The sequence below is a fragment of the Octopus bimaculoides genome, chromosome 18, assembly GCF_046866305.1.
Source record: "Octopus bimaculoides isolate indiv1 chromosome 18, ASM4686630v1, whole genome shotgun sequence".
In the NCBI taxonomy this organism is placed as follows: domain Eukaryota; kingdom Metazoa; phylum Mollusca; class Cephalopoda; order Octopoda; family Octopodidae; genus Octopus; species Octopus bimaculoides.
In genome coordinates, this window is record NC_142945.1 from 45,746,400 (window position 1) to 45,763,899 (window position 17,500).

A 17,500-nucleotide genomic window follows, 5' to 3' on the forward strand; every position below is an offset into this window, starting at 1 on the left:
GCTGTGTGGTAAGTAGCATGCTTACCAACCACATGGTTCCGGGTTCAGTCCCACTGCGTGGCACCTTGAGCAAGTGTCTTCTACTATAGTCTCGAGCTGATCAAGGCCTAGTGAGTGGATTTGGTAGACGGAAACTGAAAGAAGCCTATCGTATATATATATATATATTTGTGTGTCTGTGTGTGTCTATGTTTGTGTGTCTGTGTTTGTCCCCCTAGCATTGCTTCACAACCGATGCTGGTGTGTTTATGTCCCTGTCACCTAGCGGTTAGCAAAAGAGACAGATAGAATAAGTACTAGGCTTACAAAGAATAAGTCCTGGGGTCAATTTGCTCGACTAAAGGCGATGCTCCAGCATGGCCACAGTCAAATGACTGAAACAAGTAAAGAGAGTAAAAGAGTATATATACATATATATATATATGTGTATATATATATATATCTATATATATATATATAACACATACACACACATATAGGCACACACACACTCACATGTATATATATATATATATGTATATATACAAGCGTATTACACCACACACACTCTTATGATGCAAGTCTGATCAGTAATGAGAATGGCAATTTCTTGTTAATGTTTTCCAAAACAGAAATGACATTTTGTCTCAACTGATGATGCCCAGCCATTGCATTAACAGATTTTGTCCAGTCGCATGCAATACAGAATCATGACATTTTGGTATTGCGTATAGACATGTGTCTCTTTGGACCACCAACATTTGTTACATAATTGGCAGACATATATTGATTCATATAATGCCAGTGTGTTATTAGCTTGCTTTAGTTCATGTACCCTTGGGTGGCGAACAAGACCAGCATCAGAAATACAGATGTAATTGTGAGTGGAACAATTGAAGGTATTATTGAAAATCTACTAAAATGTACTTCATTCCAAATTTTTTGTGTTTTATGTAATTTTCATGAAAATGTTTTGTTATATGGGGTATATTTTCCCTCCATGGTACCCTATTGATTGTATTTTTTCCCAGCTTTCCAAATTTATAATACATTTTTTTCAGTTCTTATAAATTGCATATATACACAAATATGAATGTGAATGTGTCTATATATGCGTGTATGTATTACATATGCATGTATGTTTAAAGAGCAATAGTGGGCATGAACCTGGTTTCCTTTATTACATCTGTTTCATACTGAATGCTGAAACATATGTGACAGGTGCTTACCATAAGAAATACAGAACATTTCATTCGAAAGCACAAGAAAACATATTTTGATACGCACAGAGGAGGGAGAAAAGTATAATAGATAAAAATAAAAAGCTACATGGAAAATATGTACCAATATGAAACAACAAAGCTCTCACAAAGGGTTGGTGACTGTTATCTATGGATGATCAGGGTACCCCAAAATTCCAAACGCCATTCACTCCAAACAGATACTCTTTCCTAAGCACATTTTCCAGACAGAATTTTGTTACTGATACTCTCACATTTACCAATTTGGCCACTTAAACACGTAAAATTTGATTGAGAGCAGTACCCACTCCCTTTCTCTGTCTCTCTCTTTCTCTCTCTCTCATTCTCAAGGTGCCTTACTTCAAAAGATACTGTCCTCTCTTCACCTTTGTCAAGCGTGCACACTGTACAAAACCATTCCTTATAACCACCAAACGCATGTAAACTGCCTGCCTCTGTCCCTACTTCTGAAAAGAGAGCAGAGTAGCAAACTTTCTATGAGAATGTCACTGTTGGAAAGGCCACAGCAGCCAGATCGATTCTGTCATAACAGCCATTTAATGATGTAAATTAACAAGGTTGCAAGGTTTGGACACAGTTATCTCTGCACATCCCAAATACCACAGACTGCTTTTACTCCCATATTATTTGGCTGTACCTCCTCCTCCACTATTAATGCAATGCCAAGAAGTTGTCCAAAACCTTCGGTCAGAAATCCACAGGAATAAACCAGTTACAATCACGATTTATAATATTGTTTCAAGGCAGCAAATTACGAAGAGGACTTACAGTGATGTTTATACGAAGAAATGGAAGGCTTAAAAAAAAAATATAAAGTAAAAAAGAATATCATAGCACATAAAGGGACACAACTCTATATCGTTAGCATTTAGTCGAGCTGAATACCATTTTTTTCTAATTCTTATTCTTCGAAAGGCAGCAACTGTTTGAATCGTTAGCACGCCGGACGAAATGCTTAGCTGTATTTCGTCCGTCTTTACGTTCTGAGTTCAAATTCCGCCAAGGTTGACTTTGCCTTTCATCCTTTCTAGGTCGATAAAATAAATACTTATTGAGGACTAGGATCGCACCTACTACTACTACTACTACTAAGAAGAAGAAGACTCAGAGTGTGCAAACCTCCGCCAAGGCAACACCAACGTCTTCTCAACGATTAGCCAGAGATGATTTTTAAAATGAGACTATCTGAAATAAACTCGACTGTTCCCACAAGCGAGAATACTAAAACTAAACCCGACTGCACTCAAAATTTAAGTTAAAAAAAAAAAAAAATTTTAACGGAAAAATAATTCAGAATCATGGTCCGGTACCGGATCGATCCCAAAATCTAATCAGTTTGTGCCAGTCACGAGGCCAAACATCCCTGAAAGTTCCAACCGAATCCATCCGGCGGTTCTTGAGATATTTTGTCCACGGACAAACAAACAAACAAACACAACTGAAAACAATACCTCTGCCTTCGCTAAGGCGCGCCTGAATTTTGGGCGAGTGGACTAGTCTTTTACATTGACCCCCAAAAGGATGAAAGGTAAAGTTGACCTCGGCAGAATTTGAACTCAGAACGCAAAGACAGATGAAATACCACCCAGCATTTTGTCCTGTGTGCTAACGGTTCTGTCAGCTCACGACCTCCTCTTCCTGCTGCTGCTGATAATGATGATGATGATGATGATGACGAAGAAGAAAATCGTTTCTGATTTAAGCATCGGGCCAACACTTTTCAGGTGAAGAGGTTAGGCTATACCATGGATCCGGTACTTGATTGGTACTTTATTTTATCGGCCCCCCTCCCCAATGAGATTTAAATTCTGAAAGGGAACTAGTCAATTATATGGCTTCCAGTAAATGACTGGTATCCTCTTTTATTGAACCCAGAAGTACATAAGACAAAGTCAACTTTAACAGGATTTGAACGCTAATCTTATCTAAGTTTGGCATGGAGTCATGCATTTTGGTACATACTTTGCTAGCATGAAAGACGACAGTAAGCTCGTCCAAATAATCTCCTCTCACCTAATCTCTATCCTCTATTTAAAATCTATCGTTTATCGCTATCATTGCTACAGTTATTTCCCTTTCATCACAAATTCGACTTTATATTGTATTAGAAATCTTTTTAGGTGATGTCAACCTAAATATTAAAATTCTTTCTTAAATAAATTCTCGTATAATTTATTTTTGAAGAACTACGTAACTCTTAATACCTATAATTTCCGTCAAATTCTAAGTAGTACTTTCCCATGGATCGGTATGTTTGTTTTTTATTTTTATTTCATGAATTTTTATATGTACTAATCTTCCATTTCTTCTGCTTTCGCTTTTTCTTTAAGCAAAGTAAATATTTTAAAATGCCATCGTTATTTATAGTAATGAGAAGCTTGCATTCAAAGACGGTATTTTTTTTTACTTACTGTTTTCAGTGCGAAACTAGGTTTTTTTCAGATTTGATATTTCAAAACAAGTTAAAAGAAATAAATTCTATTAATTTTAAACACTGTAGGTTTTTTTTTTTCAGTTAGTGTCAAATTGGAGACAACCCAATTGCACCCCCTCCTCCTGTTAGTAACAGCAGTTCTGCTAAACTTAAACGCTAAACAACATAGGGACACAGGGTTCGACTCTATGCTATTAGAGGTTGTTTGAGAAGTCATAAGGAGAATTCTTTAGGAAGAAAGAGATTGTTCCTTCTACTATCCATCTGCTTCACAATCTTAGAATGACCCATATACAAACAGAGGAGATATATATGAATCTAGGCAGTATAATTTTAGTTCGTCCGAATTTCTTAATCAATAAGAGAGCACAGAAATGCAACAGGAAATTGGTACCGTTACTTTATGCCTATATAAATTGTACATATGTGTACACATATATTTATGCATGTATGGATTGATGGATGCAAGCAGGTATGTGTGTATGTTTGGTCAGTAGTTGATGGGCTCAGAGAAGTTATTTCTGGTAACAGAACAGAATGCAGTGTGTTTTTGTATAAAGTTATGAAGAAAGAAATATTGGGGAGGTTGGTAGGGATAAAACTGACTCTAGAGCAAATTATCTGAGAAAGAAAAATCTAACCAAGATTGCAGAAGAAAATTAGCGAATGACATTTTTGTCTTTCGATAAAGATACTAAATTAGTAGAAATTGTACAGAGTTTAGTTCTTCCCTTGACACAAATTCTTAGATACTATAGCAAAGAATGCCATCAAAACAATAGTATTCACCAGGTCTAACTCTGTCAGAGAAAATATAGAACTAGCTCTAGTACAAACTATTTCTTAGAAGGATGGGAACAAGTTTTTGGTAAGTTATTTATGAGGTATTAAGTAAATATCCTTCATGAACATAACAGCATAATGTCTTCTTTCAGCTGTTCTGCCAGCGCCATCTAGTTATATTGAAGTACCACCTATCCTAGTATTTCGCATATTAGAATTTAACAAAAGGGAAATAATAAAACCAGTAATAAGAATGTTTTAGTTTATCTTTAAATATGTGAGTATAGATAAATGAATTTATTTAAAAAAGTATTAGATACAGATTGCGTGTTTAATTTAATGAAAATTTTTATTTCTGACAGTAATAAAATACCTCTGTCTCTCTCTCTGTAATACTCTTCAATGGAAACACATAGCCATACTAAGAGGTGCAAACGTTAGAATAACTGCATGAATATTTATCTTAACAAGGGAAATAACTATGTGTCATTGCAAGGGACATCACTCTATTTACATTAACTATTACCGAAATTCATTTAATCATAGTTTTTCGACTCGTCTACTTTCACTCTCTCTATCCATCTATCTACATTCAATTTACTTTGGGTGGCACAAACTTTAGCTATCCAACCTTACAAAATGCGTATATAGTTATATAATTTTATTTAGTTACTTGGTGAAGTCAGTGTCTATTTTACGTTTTAAAGCTATGCTCTCTAGCAGTTTGTAAAATCGATTAATAAAAGCAACTCTTTATTCTAAACATTTATGAAGATCGAAATATATCTTACCAGGATTGAAAAACAGTGAGACAATATGACTTTAAAAAAGATTATTTGAAATTGTACCTATGTAGGTACAGGCGTGGCTGTGTGGTAAGAAGCTTGCTTCCCAACCACATGATTCCAAGTTCAGTCCCTCTGTGTAGCACCTTGGACAAGTGTCTTCTACCACAGCCTTGGGCTGACCAAAGCCTTGTGAGTGGATTAGGTATATGGAAACTGAAAGAAGCCCGTCGTATATACATATATATATATATATATATATATATATATATATATATATGTATATCTTTGTGTCTGCATTTGTTCCCCCATTACTACTTGACGACCGGTGTTGGTGTTTATGTCCCCATCACTTAGTAGTCTGGCAAAGCGTCCAATAGAATAAATACTACTCTTTAAAAAAAGTCCTGGGGTTGATTGTTTCACTTAAACCCATCAAGGTAGTGCTCCAGCATGGCCACAGTGAATCAACTGAAACAAGTAAAAGAATAAGAGAATAAATACAAAATATATTTGTCTCAAGAGTGGCTGTGTGGTAAGTAGCTTGATTACCAACCACACGGTTCTGAGTTCAGTCCCACTGCATGGCACCTTGGGCAAGTGTCTTCTACTATAGCCTCAGGCTGACCAAAGCTTTGTGAGTAGATTTGGTAGATGGAAACTGAAAGAAGCCCATCGTGTATATATATATATATATATATATATATGTGTGTGTGTGTGTGTGTGATTGTCCCCCCACCATCACTTGACAACCAATGTGTCTTCACATCCCCGTAACTTAGTGGCTTGACAACCGATGCTGGTGTGTTTAGGTCCCCGTAACTTAGCGGTTTAGCAAAAGAGACTGATTGAATAAGTACTAGGCTTACAAAGAATAAGTCCTGGGGTCGATTTGTTCAACTAGAGGCCGTGCTCCAGCATGGCCGCAGTCAAATGACTGAAACAAATAAAAGAACAAAGAACAAATGCTATTGCAAGGAATGCTGCAAAGGGACATAGAAACAGCCCTTCAGTAACATGACTCCTAATAGTAGAATCATTTATTCATCTTCATCATGTCTAAAGGGGTCACAAAAATGAACGCTTTAAGTTTTCACATTGAAAACATAAAACAATATTGATATCTTTTATCTAGTTTCAGTTATCATATTCAGGCCATCCTGGAGCAATGCCTTCAAGTATTTTATTTGAACAAATTCATTCCAGTACTTTTTTTTTCTTCTTAAGCCTGGTGCTTATTCTGTCAGTCTCTTTTGCCAAACCACTAAGTTACAGGGGTATAATCATACCGACACTAGTTGTCAAGCAATGGTGGGAGACAAACTTAGACACAAAGACACACCCCACCCATATATATCTATATATCTGTGTGTATTTTTGTATGTATGTGTCTGTGAGTGTGTGTGTATATATATATATATATATATTTATTTAGGGTTGTTTGTAGAAATACATAAATCCGGAAGAGAAGCACACTCTAAGATGTAGAGCAGTTAATATTATAGTGGGGTAAGCTGGTTTATGGGGATACCCTGGGTTTCTCACTCATAGGGGGTTTATTTAACCTTATGATGTATCTGCAGACCCCAAACACTGCTAGCCTGAGACCTCTTTAGGTCTTTAAAATATATATATATATATATACACACACACACACACACATGACAGGATTCTTTCAGTTTCCATCTATCACATCCTCTCACAATGCTTTGGTCGGCCCAAGGCTATAGTAGAAGACTTTTGCCCAAGGTGCCACACACTGATACTGAACCTGGAACCATGTGGATGAGAAGCAAACTTCTTAGATCCACAAGTCTTAATCAACTTTTAGTTGTGCCATTTCCGTAAAAGCAATCACATCCAAAATAGGTAAAATACACTTCATAGAACCACATTTACTTCTGTAGACTGCAATGGTATAATTTATTTGCTTTTGTTTCTTTTATAATGTTCACTGAGAATAATTACCTTTAGTTTTCCCCACGAGGATTAGGGATTAAGATTTCTTTGGAAGGAGAAAATGCAAGTTGTCATGACATTCATTGCCAAAGAGTATTAACAAGTGAAGTAAAGCGAAAGTATTATAAACTAAGAATCGGTGTTTGTGTGCAGACTCAGCTTACCAAGAATCTACTTTCTGTTATATCATACATGCACAGAACATCATACATCATGTTCAGCCCTGATATCTCAGCTCTACACAGAAGTGTTGGCCTTGTTAGTCTGAAATGATAAAATATAAATTACATTGCTCTGTTGTCAGTATTAATGACAACTTTAATTACATTTGTCAGATTAACAATGATTGCAATAGTGACATTTCAATTCTTTCTTTCGGTTTGGACCCTGTAATCAACACTTGGTCTATTTGTCTGTTTCTTTCTCCCTCCTTCTTTCTCTGTCAGTACACACACACACACACACACATTCAAATTAATATAAACAGCTAGTTACAATATAACAACATAAAGGAAAAATCTTATTTTTAATTTCCTCTCCTACCAAACCATGTTTCTTCATCAGCAAACCTTTTAGGGCCAGCATATACTTCAGTCAAAACCTCATTAGAGTGCTACTATCTTTTATGGAATGACACCACTGCTACAGGCACCAACATCCAAAAGAAGGCCATTCAACTGATAGGCAGTTGGTATCGAAAATTTATCATTAGGTCTTTTTTTTTTAGTTATTTATTTTACCTTATGACCAAGTCAGATGATGTCAGTGGAGTTCACAAAATTTCTAATGCTAAATCTACAATGGCAGACATTGAGATGATAGTTAGACACCATATTGTGTTTTAAGTATGATTTAGCCCTTGACATCAAGAAAATTGAGGAACATATTATTGACTACATAAAATATAGGGATTGCATTTATTTGCTATGAGAAAGTAGAGAGGAAATGTTTCTCAATTCAGATTCTTTGGCCTGTTTTTCCTGGCTCTCCCATGAAATATTTTTATTTCTCATCAGCTTCTGGTATAATTCCGATTTCAAATTTTTGCACAAGGCCAGCAATTCAGGGAAGAAGCTAAGTTGATTAGATCAACCTCCAGTGTTCAACTGGTACTCATCTTATTGACCCCCGAAAGGGTGAAAGTTAAAGTCAACCTCGGCAGCATTTGAACTCAGAACATAAACACAGACAAAAGGCTGCTAAGCATTTTTCCCAGCATGCTAATGGTTCTGCCAACTCACTGCCTTAGCTTCTAGTGTAACATTAAGAGAATATTGATCTACTACTAAGAGTAATAAAACTGTCAAAACATTTAAACTCCATTGTGATAGCTGTCTATATTCAATACGCCCAAATATAATTTGGTCACCATGCTGGCTTTTATATATCTTTACAATAAACATATGTATGCATATGTGCAAGTATATTTATAATTATCTGTGTGGTGCACAAATTAATGATTAGTAGCCACTCTCACACAACCAGGTTCAAATTTAGTCAATCATCATTTTTCACTGGAAACAGTACTTCTCATTTATGTACAGGCTATATACACAGAAAGTGGAGGCGCAATGGCCCAGTGGTTAGGGTAGCGGACTCGCGGTCATAGAATCGTGGTTTCGATTCCCAGACCGGGCGTTGTGAGTGTTTATTGAGCGAAAACACCTAAAGCTCCACGAGGCTCTGGCAGGGGATGGCGAACCCTGCTGTACTCTTTCACCACAACTTTCTCTCACTCTTACTTCTTGTTTCTGTTGTGTCAGCCTTGTCACACTCTGTGTCACGCTGAATATCCCCGAGAACTATGTTAAGGGTACACGTGTCTGTGGAGTGCTCAGCCACTTGCATGTTAATTTCACGAGCAGGCTGTTCCATTGATCGGATCAACTGGAACCCTCGACGTCGTAAGCGACAGAGTGCCAACAACAACAACAATATACACAGAACCCAGGTTAGTCTGGTCTCTCTTCTTTGACAGATCTCAGTCATAGCAGAAACCAGCAGGATCAGTTATTGCCTATTCTTATTTCTGTTTCTCTTAATCTAAGGCATCTTGAATAAGACATAGCTTTGCTTTATCTTCTTAATATCGTTGGGTTATTTCATCACATATGTTAATTTCCTTTCTTCTGTCTGAACAACATTTTTCATTCACAGCATTCATCTATCACATAAATGAGCTTTATTTCAAGAATTTACATTTCGCATACATCTACAATATGCTTAATTCAACCTTGTTTTATGAATACTGCAATTGAAATTTGTTATTTAACTCTGTGGGAATTACTGCCTCATTCAAATTCTAAACATGTGTGTGTGTATGTATATATAACCTCGTGGGCATCGGTACCATTTTCCTCTTTCTCCGTTCTTCCATTCTCCGAACTTTCCATCTTTCCGACGAAGGGCTACGCCCGAAACGTCATACACTCTCTCTTTCCTTTCCTGAGCGTCCAATAATACTATCCATATCACGTCCTCACTTTGTTGTTTTTTTGTTTTTTTGTTATTGTTTTTTTTAACTATATATATATATATATATATATATATATATATATATATATACATATATATATATATATATATACTCTCGGAATGGTTGGCGTTAGGAAGGGCATCCAGCTGTAGAAACTCTGCCAAATCAGATTGGAGCCTGGTGTAGACTTTGGGTTCCACCAGTCCTCAGTCAAATCGTCCAACCCATGCTAGCATGGAAAGCGGATGTTAAACGATGATGATGATGATGATAATATATATATATATATATATATATATATATATATATATATATATATATATATACCAGAGTAAGCACATAAATGTGAAACAAGGTGGAGAAAAAAGTACTCAAATACCAGAGGTAGAATAATATGCTTTATTAAAAGCAGCATAAATATCACAGAAGATGTAGCAAAACTGTCCAACGAATGGGAACGTGAAACTCTGGGTAATAGTTTTTGTGATATTTCTGCTGCTTTTAATAAAGTATATATATATATATACATATTATTGTTGTTTGTTTCTTGCACATACCATAAACTCTTATGCTTTCATAAATTAACATATATTAACAGTTAGTGATGCTATAGTTTTCGTTTCTTTAAACTTTATTTTTGCACACATTAGCAGTGGAATAATTGAATCAAATTATGTGCATGTGTGTATGTATGGTGTGTTGTTTAGTGCGTGTGTATGCGTGTGTGTGTGTGTACATATTTTTCCATTCATAATAATAATAATCTGTTCATAAACTTAATTCTCTAGTTCCCATCCTCTCTCAACTCTCCCCCCCTCCCCCTCCCCCCCTCTCTCTCTCCCCCCTCCCTCTCAATATATGTACCTTATAAACAACACAATTATCAACCTTTTTTTGCTCAGTACATGTTATCTTGTTACAACTGTATCACATATAATACTTACTTTTTTTTTTTTTTCATCTAAATGAAATGGCTATCAGTTAATCTAATTGATTTCTATTTAATCTTTATTTCAACAACACCTAACCTGTCATTCAATCCATATTTTAAGTATTTCTACTCTGGATATTAAAACTAATTTCATTCATGATTTATAAGCTAACATAACTTAAGCTACCATGCAAATGTTTGTGTTTGAAGGTAAATGCCGTTTATGTATTTATTTTCACTTTTCTGCATTCACCCTGCATTGTCTCTTCTGTTTCCTGATTTTTATTTGAGGTGAGAAAAAAAAAAAAAATCAAAGTTGTTCGTTCAGTCATTAATCATAAATTGCTTACAACTTTTTAATATTCATCTGAACACAAAATATACTAGTAAAGATTTTCAGAAATATATTTTTATTCAAAGTTTTAAATTTCCTAAGAAAAAGAAGAAAAAAAATTTTTTTTTTTTTTTATGCTCCTTAGATTTCTGCCTCTGTAAATTGAAATAAAATTTGCACCTTTTAAAAGCAAGTTCACTTTCATTCAAAATGTTACTATAATTATTAATTCTCACATTGAATATGAAGCCATACTTGAAATGCAATGGGCACTGAATGACATTCTTTTATATCAGATGCCAGCAGGAGATCACAATGGTTTCATCAACTTCCGATACTATCACTCCCTCTGGTGGTGCCAAGCAACATCTATACCTGTGTGTGTGTGCATGTACATATGTGTGTGTGAATGTGTGCATGATGTATGCATCAGCTTGTGCATGTGTAGAGTGTGTGTGTGCATAAATTATAACATTCATGTAATAACAAGATTTTTCTTCAGATTTTAATTTCAATATGAACATATCAGTAAAGGTAGATTTATATTAAATGAGTCATGTATTTTAGACGGTTTTCTTCAATACTGAACAAGAAGGTAGCAATTTCTTTCAACCATTTTCCTGTACCTAGAACATAGATGCTTGAGGTTTGAGGATAGCAAACAGATAAATGAGAAGCAGATGGTTCTATGCATTGTGCTTATCAACAAAGCACATCATGTATACAGTTATTTTTTTCTTGAAGAACTCTCACGGTAAAACCTACATACAATAAACTGGAAGACCATCCAGAGAAAGTTTTATCTCTCCTCCTTATAATATAATGCATTAAACGAGCTGTGTAAATCCTTTTAAATCAGGAAGGATTATGTCTTTCCATGGAAATAAGATTTGTCAAATTATGAAGATCATTATGTCAGAAACTGATATTGGTACATTCAGATAATACAATCCACTGAAAATATTCTTCACTTGAAGAGGAAGAAGAAGTGAAGGCTGATTTCTATAAAATTGTGGTGAGAACATGTCCTAGGAAAAGACCCACCCCACACATACAAGCATGAAAATAACAGAAATAACATGATGTGGATGATGATGATGATGATGATGATATTGTTTGTATTTCCCCCACCCCACCCCCTTAAATTTAGATATCATCACTGTTGTTATTTTCCATGGCTTAGAGATGTGTCAACTTGCCTATGAGGGCCAGTGCTTTCACATAGATCTCTGCCTGCTTTTACTTGGATATATCCATATTCTGTCCTGGTCCAGATTCGACAGTAAATACTTTGTGTAATCTCCTCTTAGTGTGCATGGTCCCTTGATGTTCAGTTGCCATGGTTTTCAGGAATGAAACTCCATCAAGCCACGCCCGACCTTTCATCACACCTGACATATATAATCCAGGACTATTTTAATCATTATATTCAAACAATTTTTAAGATTGCACAGTGAAGTTTGATGAAAATATAGCTACTATATGTTGCAAAGTGAGCCATCATGTAGAGATTTTCGTTAGTTCTTTAGCAACATTTGATATATAAATATATATATATACAAACACATACACATGCATAGATATATATCGATTTGTATGTGTGTTTATGTAGATATGATGGTCTGGTCTTTCTGACTACTCTGCATTCCATGCTGTTTTGCTTGGAGTTTTTTTTTTTCCTTTTAAACTAGAGGCTCTTATTGTCAACAACTGTAAAGCTCTAGTGATGAATGTATTTATTCTAATAACAGCACCTCAGAAATTCTGCAAGCTCTGGGCCATCTCATAAAATAAAAATAGACATAAAACAAAATATAAAACTAACCATTTAGAATTTTTTTTTTAATAATCTAAAGAGCTTCCCAAAAAAAAAAAAAATCCATGATTTTTCTATTTCACTTAATTACCCCCCCAGAAGCAGCTTAAAAATTATCTGAAATTACAGTTAATCAGGGAAACAGGCAAAAAAAATATCGTTGCTGAGATGTTAAGTGAATTGTGCAAACAATTACATACCAATCCTGACAGATATATTTCCGCCGACCTTGAGGTGTACAACAACTTCAATCAACTGTTGCGGGTAAATAAATGTGTGTGTGTGTGTGTTTGTTCATTTGTTCGGCCGTTCAGTTCTGTGATCAGCTTAGTGGTTTTGCAGTTATTTTAATCTCTTACAGATGAGTAACCTTTACAACTGTAACAAAGTTTGCTGGAGGCTAATAAAAATGATGAACTCTGGTGTATAACAAACTCCAAAGTAGTAATCTTACAGAAATAACTCTGTTAAAACATGAAGAAACGATAAGCAGAATTGTTTTGAATTTCAATTATTTGTAGATTTTCTTTTTTTTTATATAACTTCTAAAGTTAAATGATTCAGAAGTTTTACTATTTTCAAAATAATTTTTTTTATTCATTGTTTTCTTTCATTTCTTCTTATTTTTTTTTTATTCATATTTTTTTCTCTTCATTTAATGGTGGTGCCCCAGCATGGTTGTAGTTCTGAAGCTGAAACTGGTAAAGAGCAAAAGAGTATAACATGGTGAATTTGTTTGTCATACTTGTTTAACAAGAAATTTCATCTGAAATCATGGGTTATTTTAAAACAATTTCTCTTTCATTATTTCTCCTTCTGTATTTCTACCTTTGTCTATGTTTTTTAAACATCAAAATCAAAATTCTTCTAGTCTTCAGAGACATTGGAGTTCACACAGACTCAGGTTATTTGTAACATAGTCCTATCTACACAAGTGCTGTACAAAGTGGGCCCAAGTTCTAATGGGCAACAGTAACATTTGTGTATCTACGAAAAACTCATATATTTGTGGAACATGATCTTTTTCAATACCACACCATCTAATCTGATTGGTTTCTTTTATTTTTCACTTACCTAGGTATTCCTGCCATTCAGATCAGCTATGAGTATTTTCTGTTTCTTTCATTTTATTATAGTTTCATTAAGATTTGTCCCTGAATACTTTGGCTTTATTTAGTCAACATTAGATGGACCAAAGCTGATATTAAAATAGCAGAAAAAGTTCCCTATCTCAGCTCTATACTGTAACCCTTACAGCAAAATATAACAAAGTATTAACATAATTTTTTGTACATGACCCAATACCATTTTTTTTAGATCTTTAAACATTAATGCTCTTTCAAAATTTCTTTTTGATTTCATTTCTGTTAAAACAACATATGTACAATATAACAATTGGCAAACATGGTTATTAATGTGGTGGCTATAGGAATTTTGTGAATAATTGTAGATAGCTTCTTCTGCAATCAAAGCCATAATTTTTTCATCAAATCAATTTTTGTGCTTGTTTGATGCTTATTTCATTGAAACACAAAATCATGAAAGGCATTATAGACTTGGCAGAATGAGAGCAGTACTAACTCATTAAGCTTACTAATTGATAGAAACAAAAGCGCCATTCAAAGACTGTTCAAAAGGATGACTTCTAATCAAAATTTGTGGTTCAGTAAAATTTCTGTTCTTCTACAAAAAAATACGAGTGCCAATGTTTGGTAAGATATATTTATTCAGAAAACAAAACAAAACAAACGCTCAAATTCTGTTGTTTAAAACTGATTACTTATTGAGTTCTTGCTGTTGTTGTTGTCCTTACATGTTTTTAATTTATATTAGCCCTTGTGGCCAATAAAACCAGATTTAATTATTATTATTATTATTATTATTAATATCACAAGATATCAGAACATAAAGGCAGACGAAATACCACTAAGCATTCCGCCCAGTGTGCTAACGTTTCTGACAGCTTGCCACCTTATAAAGGAGTAATATTGTGGGATATTCATTCTGTAACATGTATTTGTAGTGGATGTTAGAGAAGTGGCTCTATGACATGTTGATCAGTTTTGGTTGAAGAAACAGTTTTGCTGATTCATTAATCAATTACCATTACGTTACTGGTACATATTTGCAGTAGCTGTGACAGGATTTGAACTCAGACAAGTAAGACAGCAGTAAAGAATCCATTCATGCTGATTCTTATTACACTGTTGACCAAGAAGACCCACCCACGATAACAGAATTTAGATCCTAAAACCAAGGTGCCATGTAAAAATTCTTCGAGGCGGTGCCCCAGAATGGCCACAGTCTAATGCCTGAAACAAGTGAATGGTAAAAGATAATTAAGAAATCAAATGTTAGCTATATCTCTCATCTCTGATTTACGTAAGAAAACATTGCCGTTTGCCTATTAAAACAGTATTATTTGTTGTTCTCTTAAAGCTTTAGGTTCCGGTTGTTTATTGATTTCTTATTCCTTGTTACTAGTTTTGTCTAACAATAGAGCTGAAGTTGGCTTTATGGAAAGGATCTGAACATAATGGCTTTTAAATTTGTGAATCTGGGTAGAAATATTCATTAACATGAAACAATATTGATATTCCACACCTATTTTACATTTTGGTGCAGTTTTATGATGAAATGTGCATATAAGTGTGAACACGTGCGTATGTGTATGTGTACCAAACTTGCTACTCAAGTACTTCCTAGGATATTAGTTTATCACAACGAATTTAGTTTCACAGGAAAAAGAAATAGTAGTAGTAATAATAATAATAATAATAATAATAATAATAATAATAATAATAATAAAATGAATGAATAAATAAATAAGGTACTTTAAAAATGTGATTAATCTCATTACATTTATTTTTAACAAAGCCAACATTGAAGAAGATATGAATGAAATCAGATGATTGATTGGTTGATTATAACAAATATCCATCATGAAATATTGATAATTTAGCACGTGAATGATGACAAGGATGTATGTGTGTGTGTGTCCTTCCATGCGTGTTGTGCATGCTTTTAAACTATGTAGTTTCAAATATTGATTTCATTTTTATAGTTAATTAACTTCTTTATTCACCATTATTCATCACAATAAGCCATTTTTGCTTTATGCATCTGTGTCGTTTAAAAAAAAAACAAAAACAAACAAAATAATATGTGTAAAAATAACCCAACAAAATCCCTTAATAAAAGTACAGAATGTGTACTGCACTGGTAAAGAATTGTATTTGTATATATGTTCAATACAAAGTAATTCATTGGTGTTTTATAATTTAATTCCTATCTTCTTTCTTAGCTTAGACACCCATTGATTGTCAAAGATTGGCAGAAGAACTGGTATCTGAAATTTCTTGAATTTCCCAATAATTATTTCAGTCTGAATATTTAGTTTTTAGTCTTGCAATTTGATCCAGTTTCCAATAATTATCTTACTCTACATTTTGTTTGTTATTTAATGATCTTATTCGTGCAGGTTCAACTCTCTCTCTCTCCCCCACCACACTCTGTCACGCTGTATATATGTATATGTGTATGTGTGTATTGGGTGTTTTTTTGTTTGTTTGTTTTTTCTCATTTTCCCATTTTCTTTCCTCAAGAGAAATATACCAAAATAACATTTGTAAAAATATTCTCTACATCAGTCATTTTCTTTATATGTTTGATTGTTTTCTCTTTTTGCTTTGCCAGTACATATACTAAAATTAGATATTTTTCTGTCTTTCTTTTGCAAGTTATGTCCAGAGATATCTTTTGTTTTGCTAATCTTATGTTTTTCTCCCAAGGTGGGGTTGGTTTACCCAGAGGGGTAGAAGTGGTAAGAAACAAGAGTGTATGACATTGTTATCTCCTGTTGAATTACAACACTGTGTATTTCAACAATCTATGACAATAGCCATTTAAACAGCTAAAGAGTTGAGCCATTGGAAGAGCTACGACAAGATCATTTAATTTACTAAAAATAGCAGCCAAAATCTTCAACTTACACCCTACTATTATAAGAAAAAATGGTGTGATGGATAATGTAGTTCTAGCCTAAGTCTGAAAGGTCACCCTTGGAATGTTTTTGATCACACACACACACAAACAAACAATTAATAATGGATTATAAGTATAGGAGATTTAGATGTATTTCATGGCTAACTGGGTGTTAACTAAATATTTTGTTAAAGGTTATTAATAAACTCATTGAATTAATTATAAAATGGCAAATAATAAAAATAATTCTTCTTTTCTTTCTCCAATTATGTAGACAATAAAAAATCCATTAGCTTAAATAGTTTATTTATTTGATCCTCTAACAGTAATATGTGAGGCAAAACAACACTTTCAGTTGATTTCCTATGTAACCAGGAACAAGAAATTTAACCATAAACAGAATATAAAGCCTAACATGATTCATAAAATATAATTGTTCTGCTTGACTAGAGACATATTCAGTACATTGTCACATTGGGAATCAGGTCTTGCAAAGTTCATCCTCTTGCTGACTCTCAGTGAGGCCAACTACAGAACCTGGCTGGTTCATAGGTGAGTTAGAATGCATATTATCAACTAAATCAAGTCTCAAATAGAAGAAAACAGAACAGATTGTGATGACAAGTGGATTATATATGAAAGGAGTAGACTATAAGGTCAACGTTATATAATGCGGATGTTTAAGTGTATCTGAAGAGGCTTGTAAATAAAATCATAGAACTGGTTGTTTAAATTCACTGAGTTCTTAAAACAGTGG

General features: G+C 34.1%; 1 protein-coding gene and 1 long non-coding RNA gene across 18 annotated transcripts in view; one reads left to right on the forward strand and one right to left on the reverse strand.

Annotated features, from left to right (window-relative positions):
• The window catches only part of LOC106874005 (uncharacterized), a 30,639-nt gene extending 17,542 nt beyond the window's left edge, over positions 1–13,097 (reverse strand). Inside the window, exons 1-3 of one of the 2 annotated variants that reach the window (XR_016245026.1) lie at positions 12,960–13,097; positions 7,367–7,466; positions 5,576–5,714 (exon numbers count right to left, since the gene is read on the reverse strand). This is a non-coding gene — a long non-coding RNA (uncharacterized LOC106874005). Of the gene's footprint in view, positions 1–5,575; positions 5,715–7,366; positions 7,467–12,959 lie in introns of those variants that run through there. The other variant, XR_016245025.1, reaches the window with a different exon arrangement.
• Positions 1–17,500, forward strand: part of LOC106874003 (Kv channel-interacting protein 4) — a 484,491-nt gene that overhangs the window by 287,258 nt on the left and 179,733 nt on the right. Inside the window, exon 1 of one of the 16 annotated variants that reach the window (XM_089366111.1) lies at positions 10,564–10,819. The exons of 14 other annotated variants lie outside the window; for them this stretch is intronic. In XM_089366111.1, coding sequence (XP_089222237.1) covers positions 10,798–10,819 — 22 coding nt within the window. In that variant the 5' untranslated portion in view covers positions 10,564–10,797. Of the gene's footprint in view, positions 1–10,563; positions 10,820–17,500 lie in introns of those variants that run through there. One more of the 16 variants, XM_052974226.2, reaches the window with a different exon arrangement.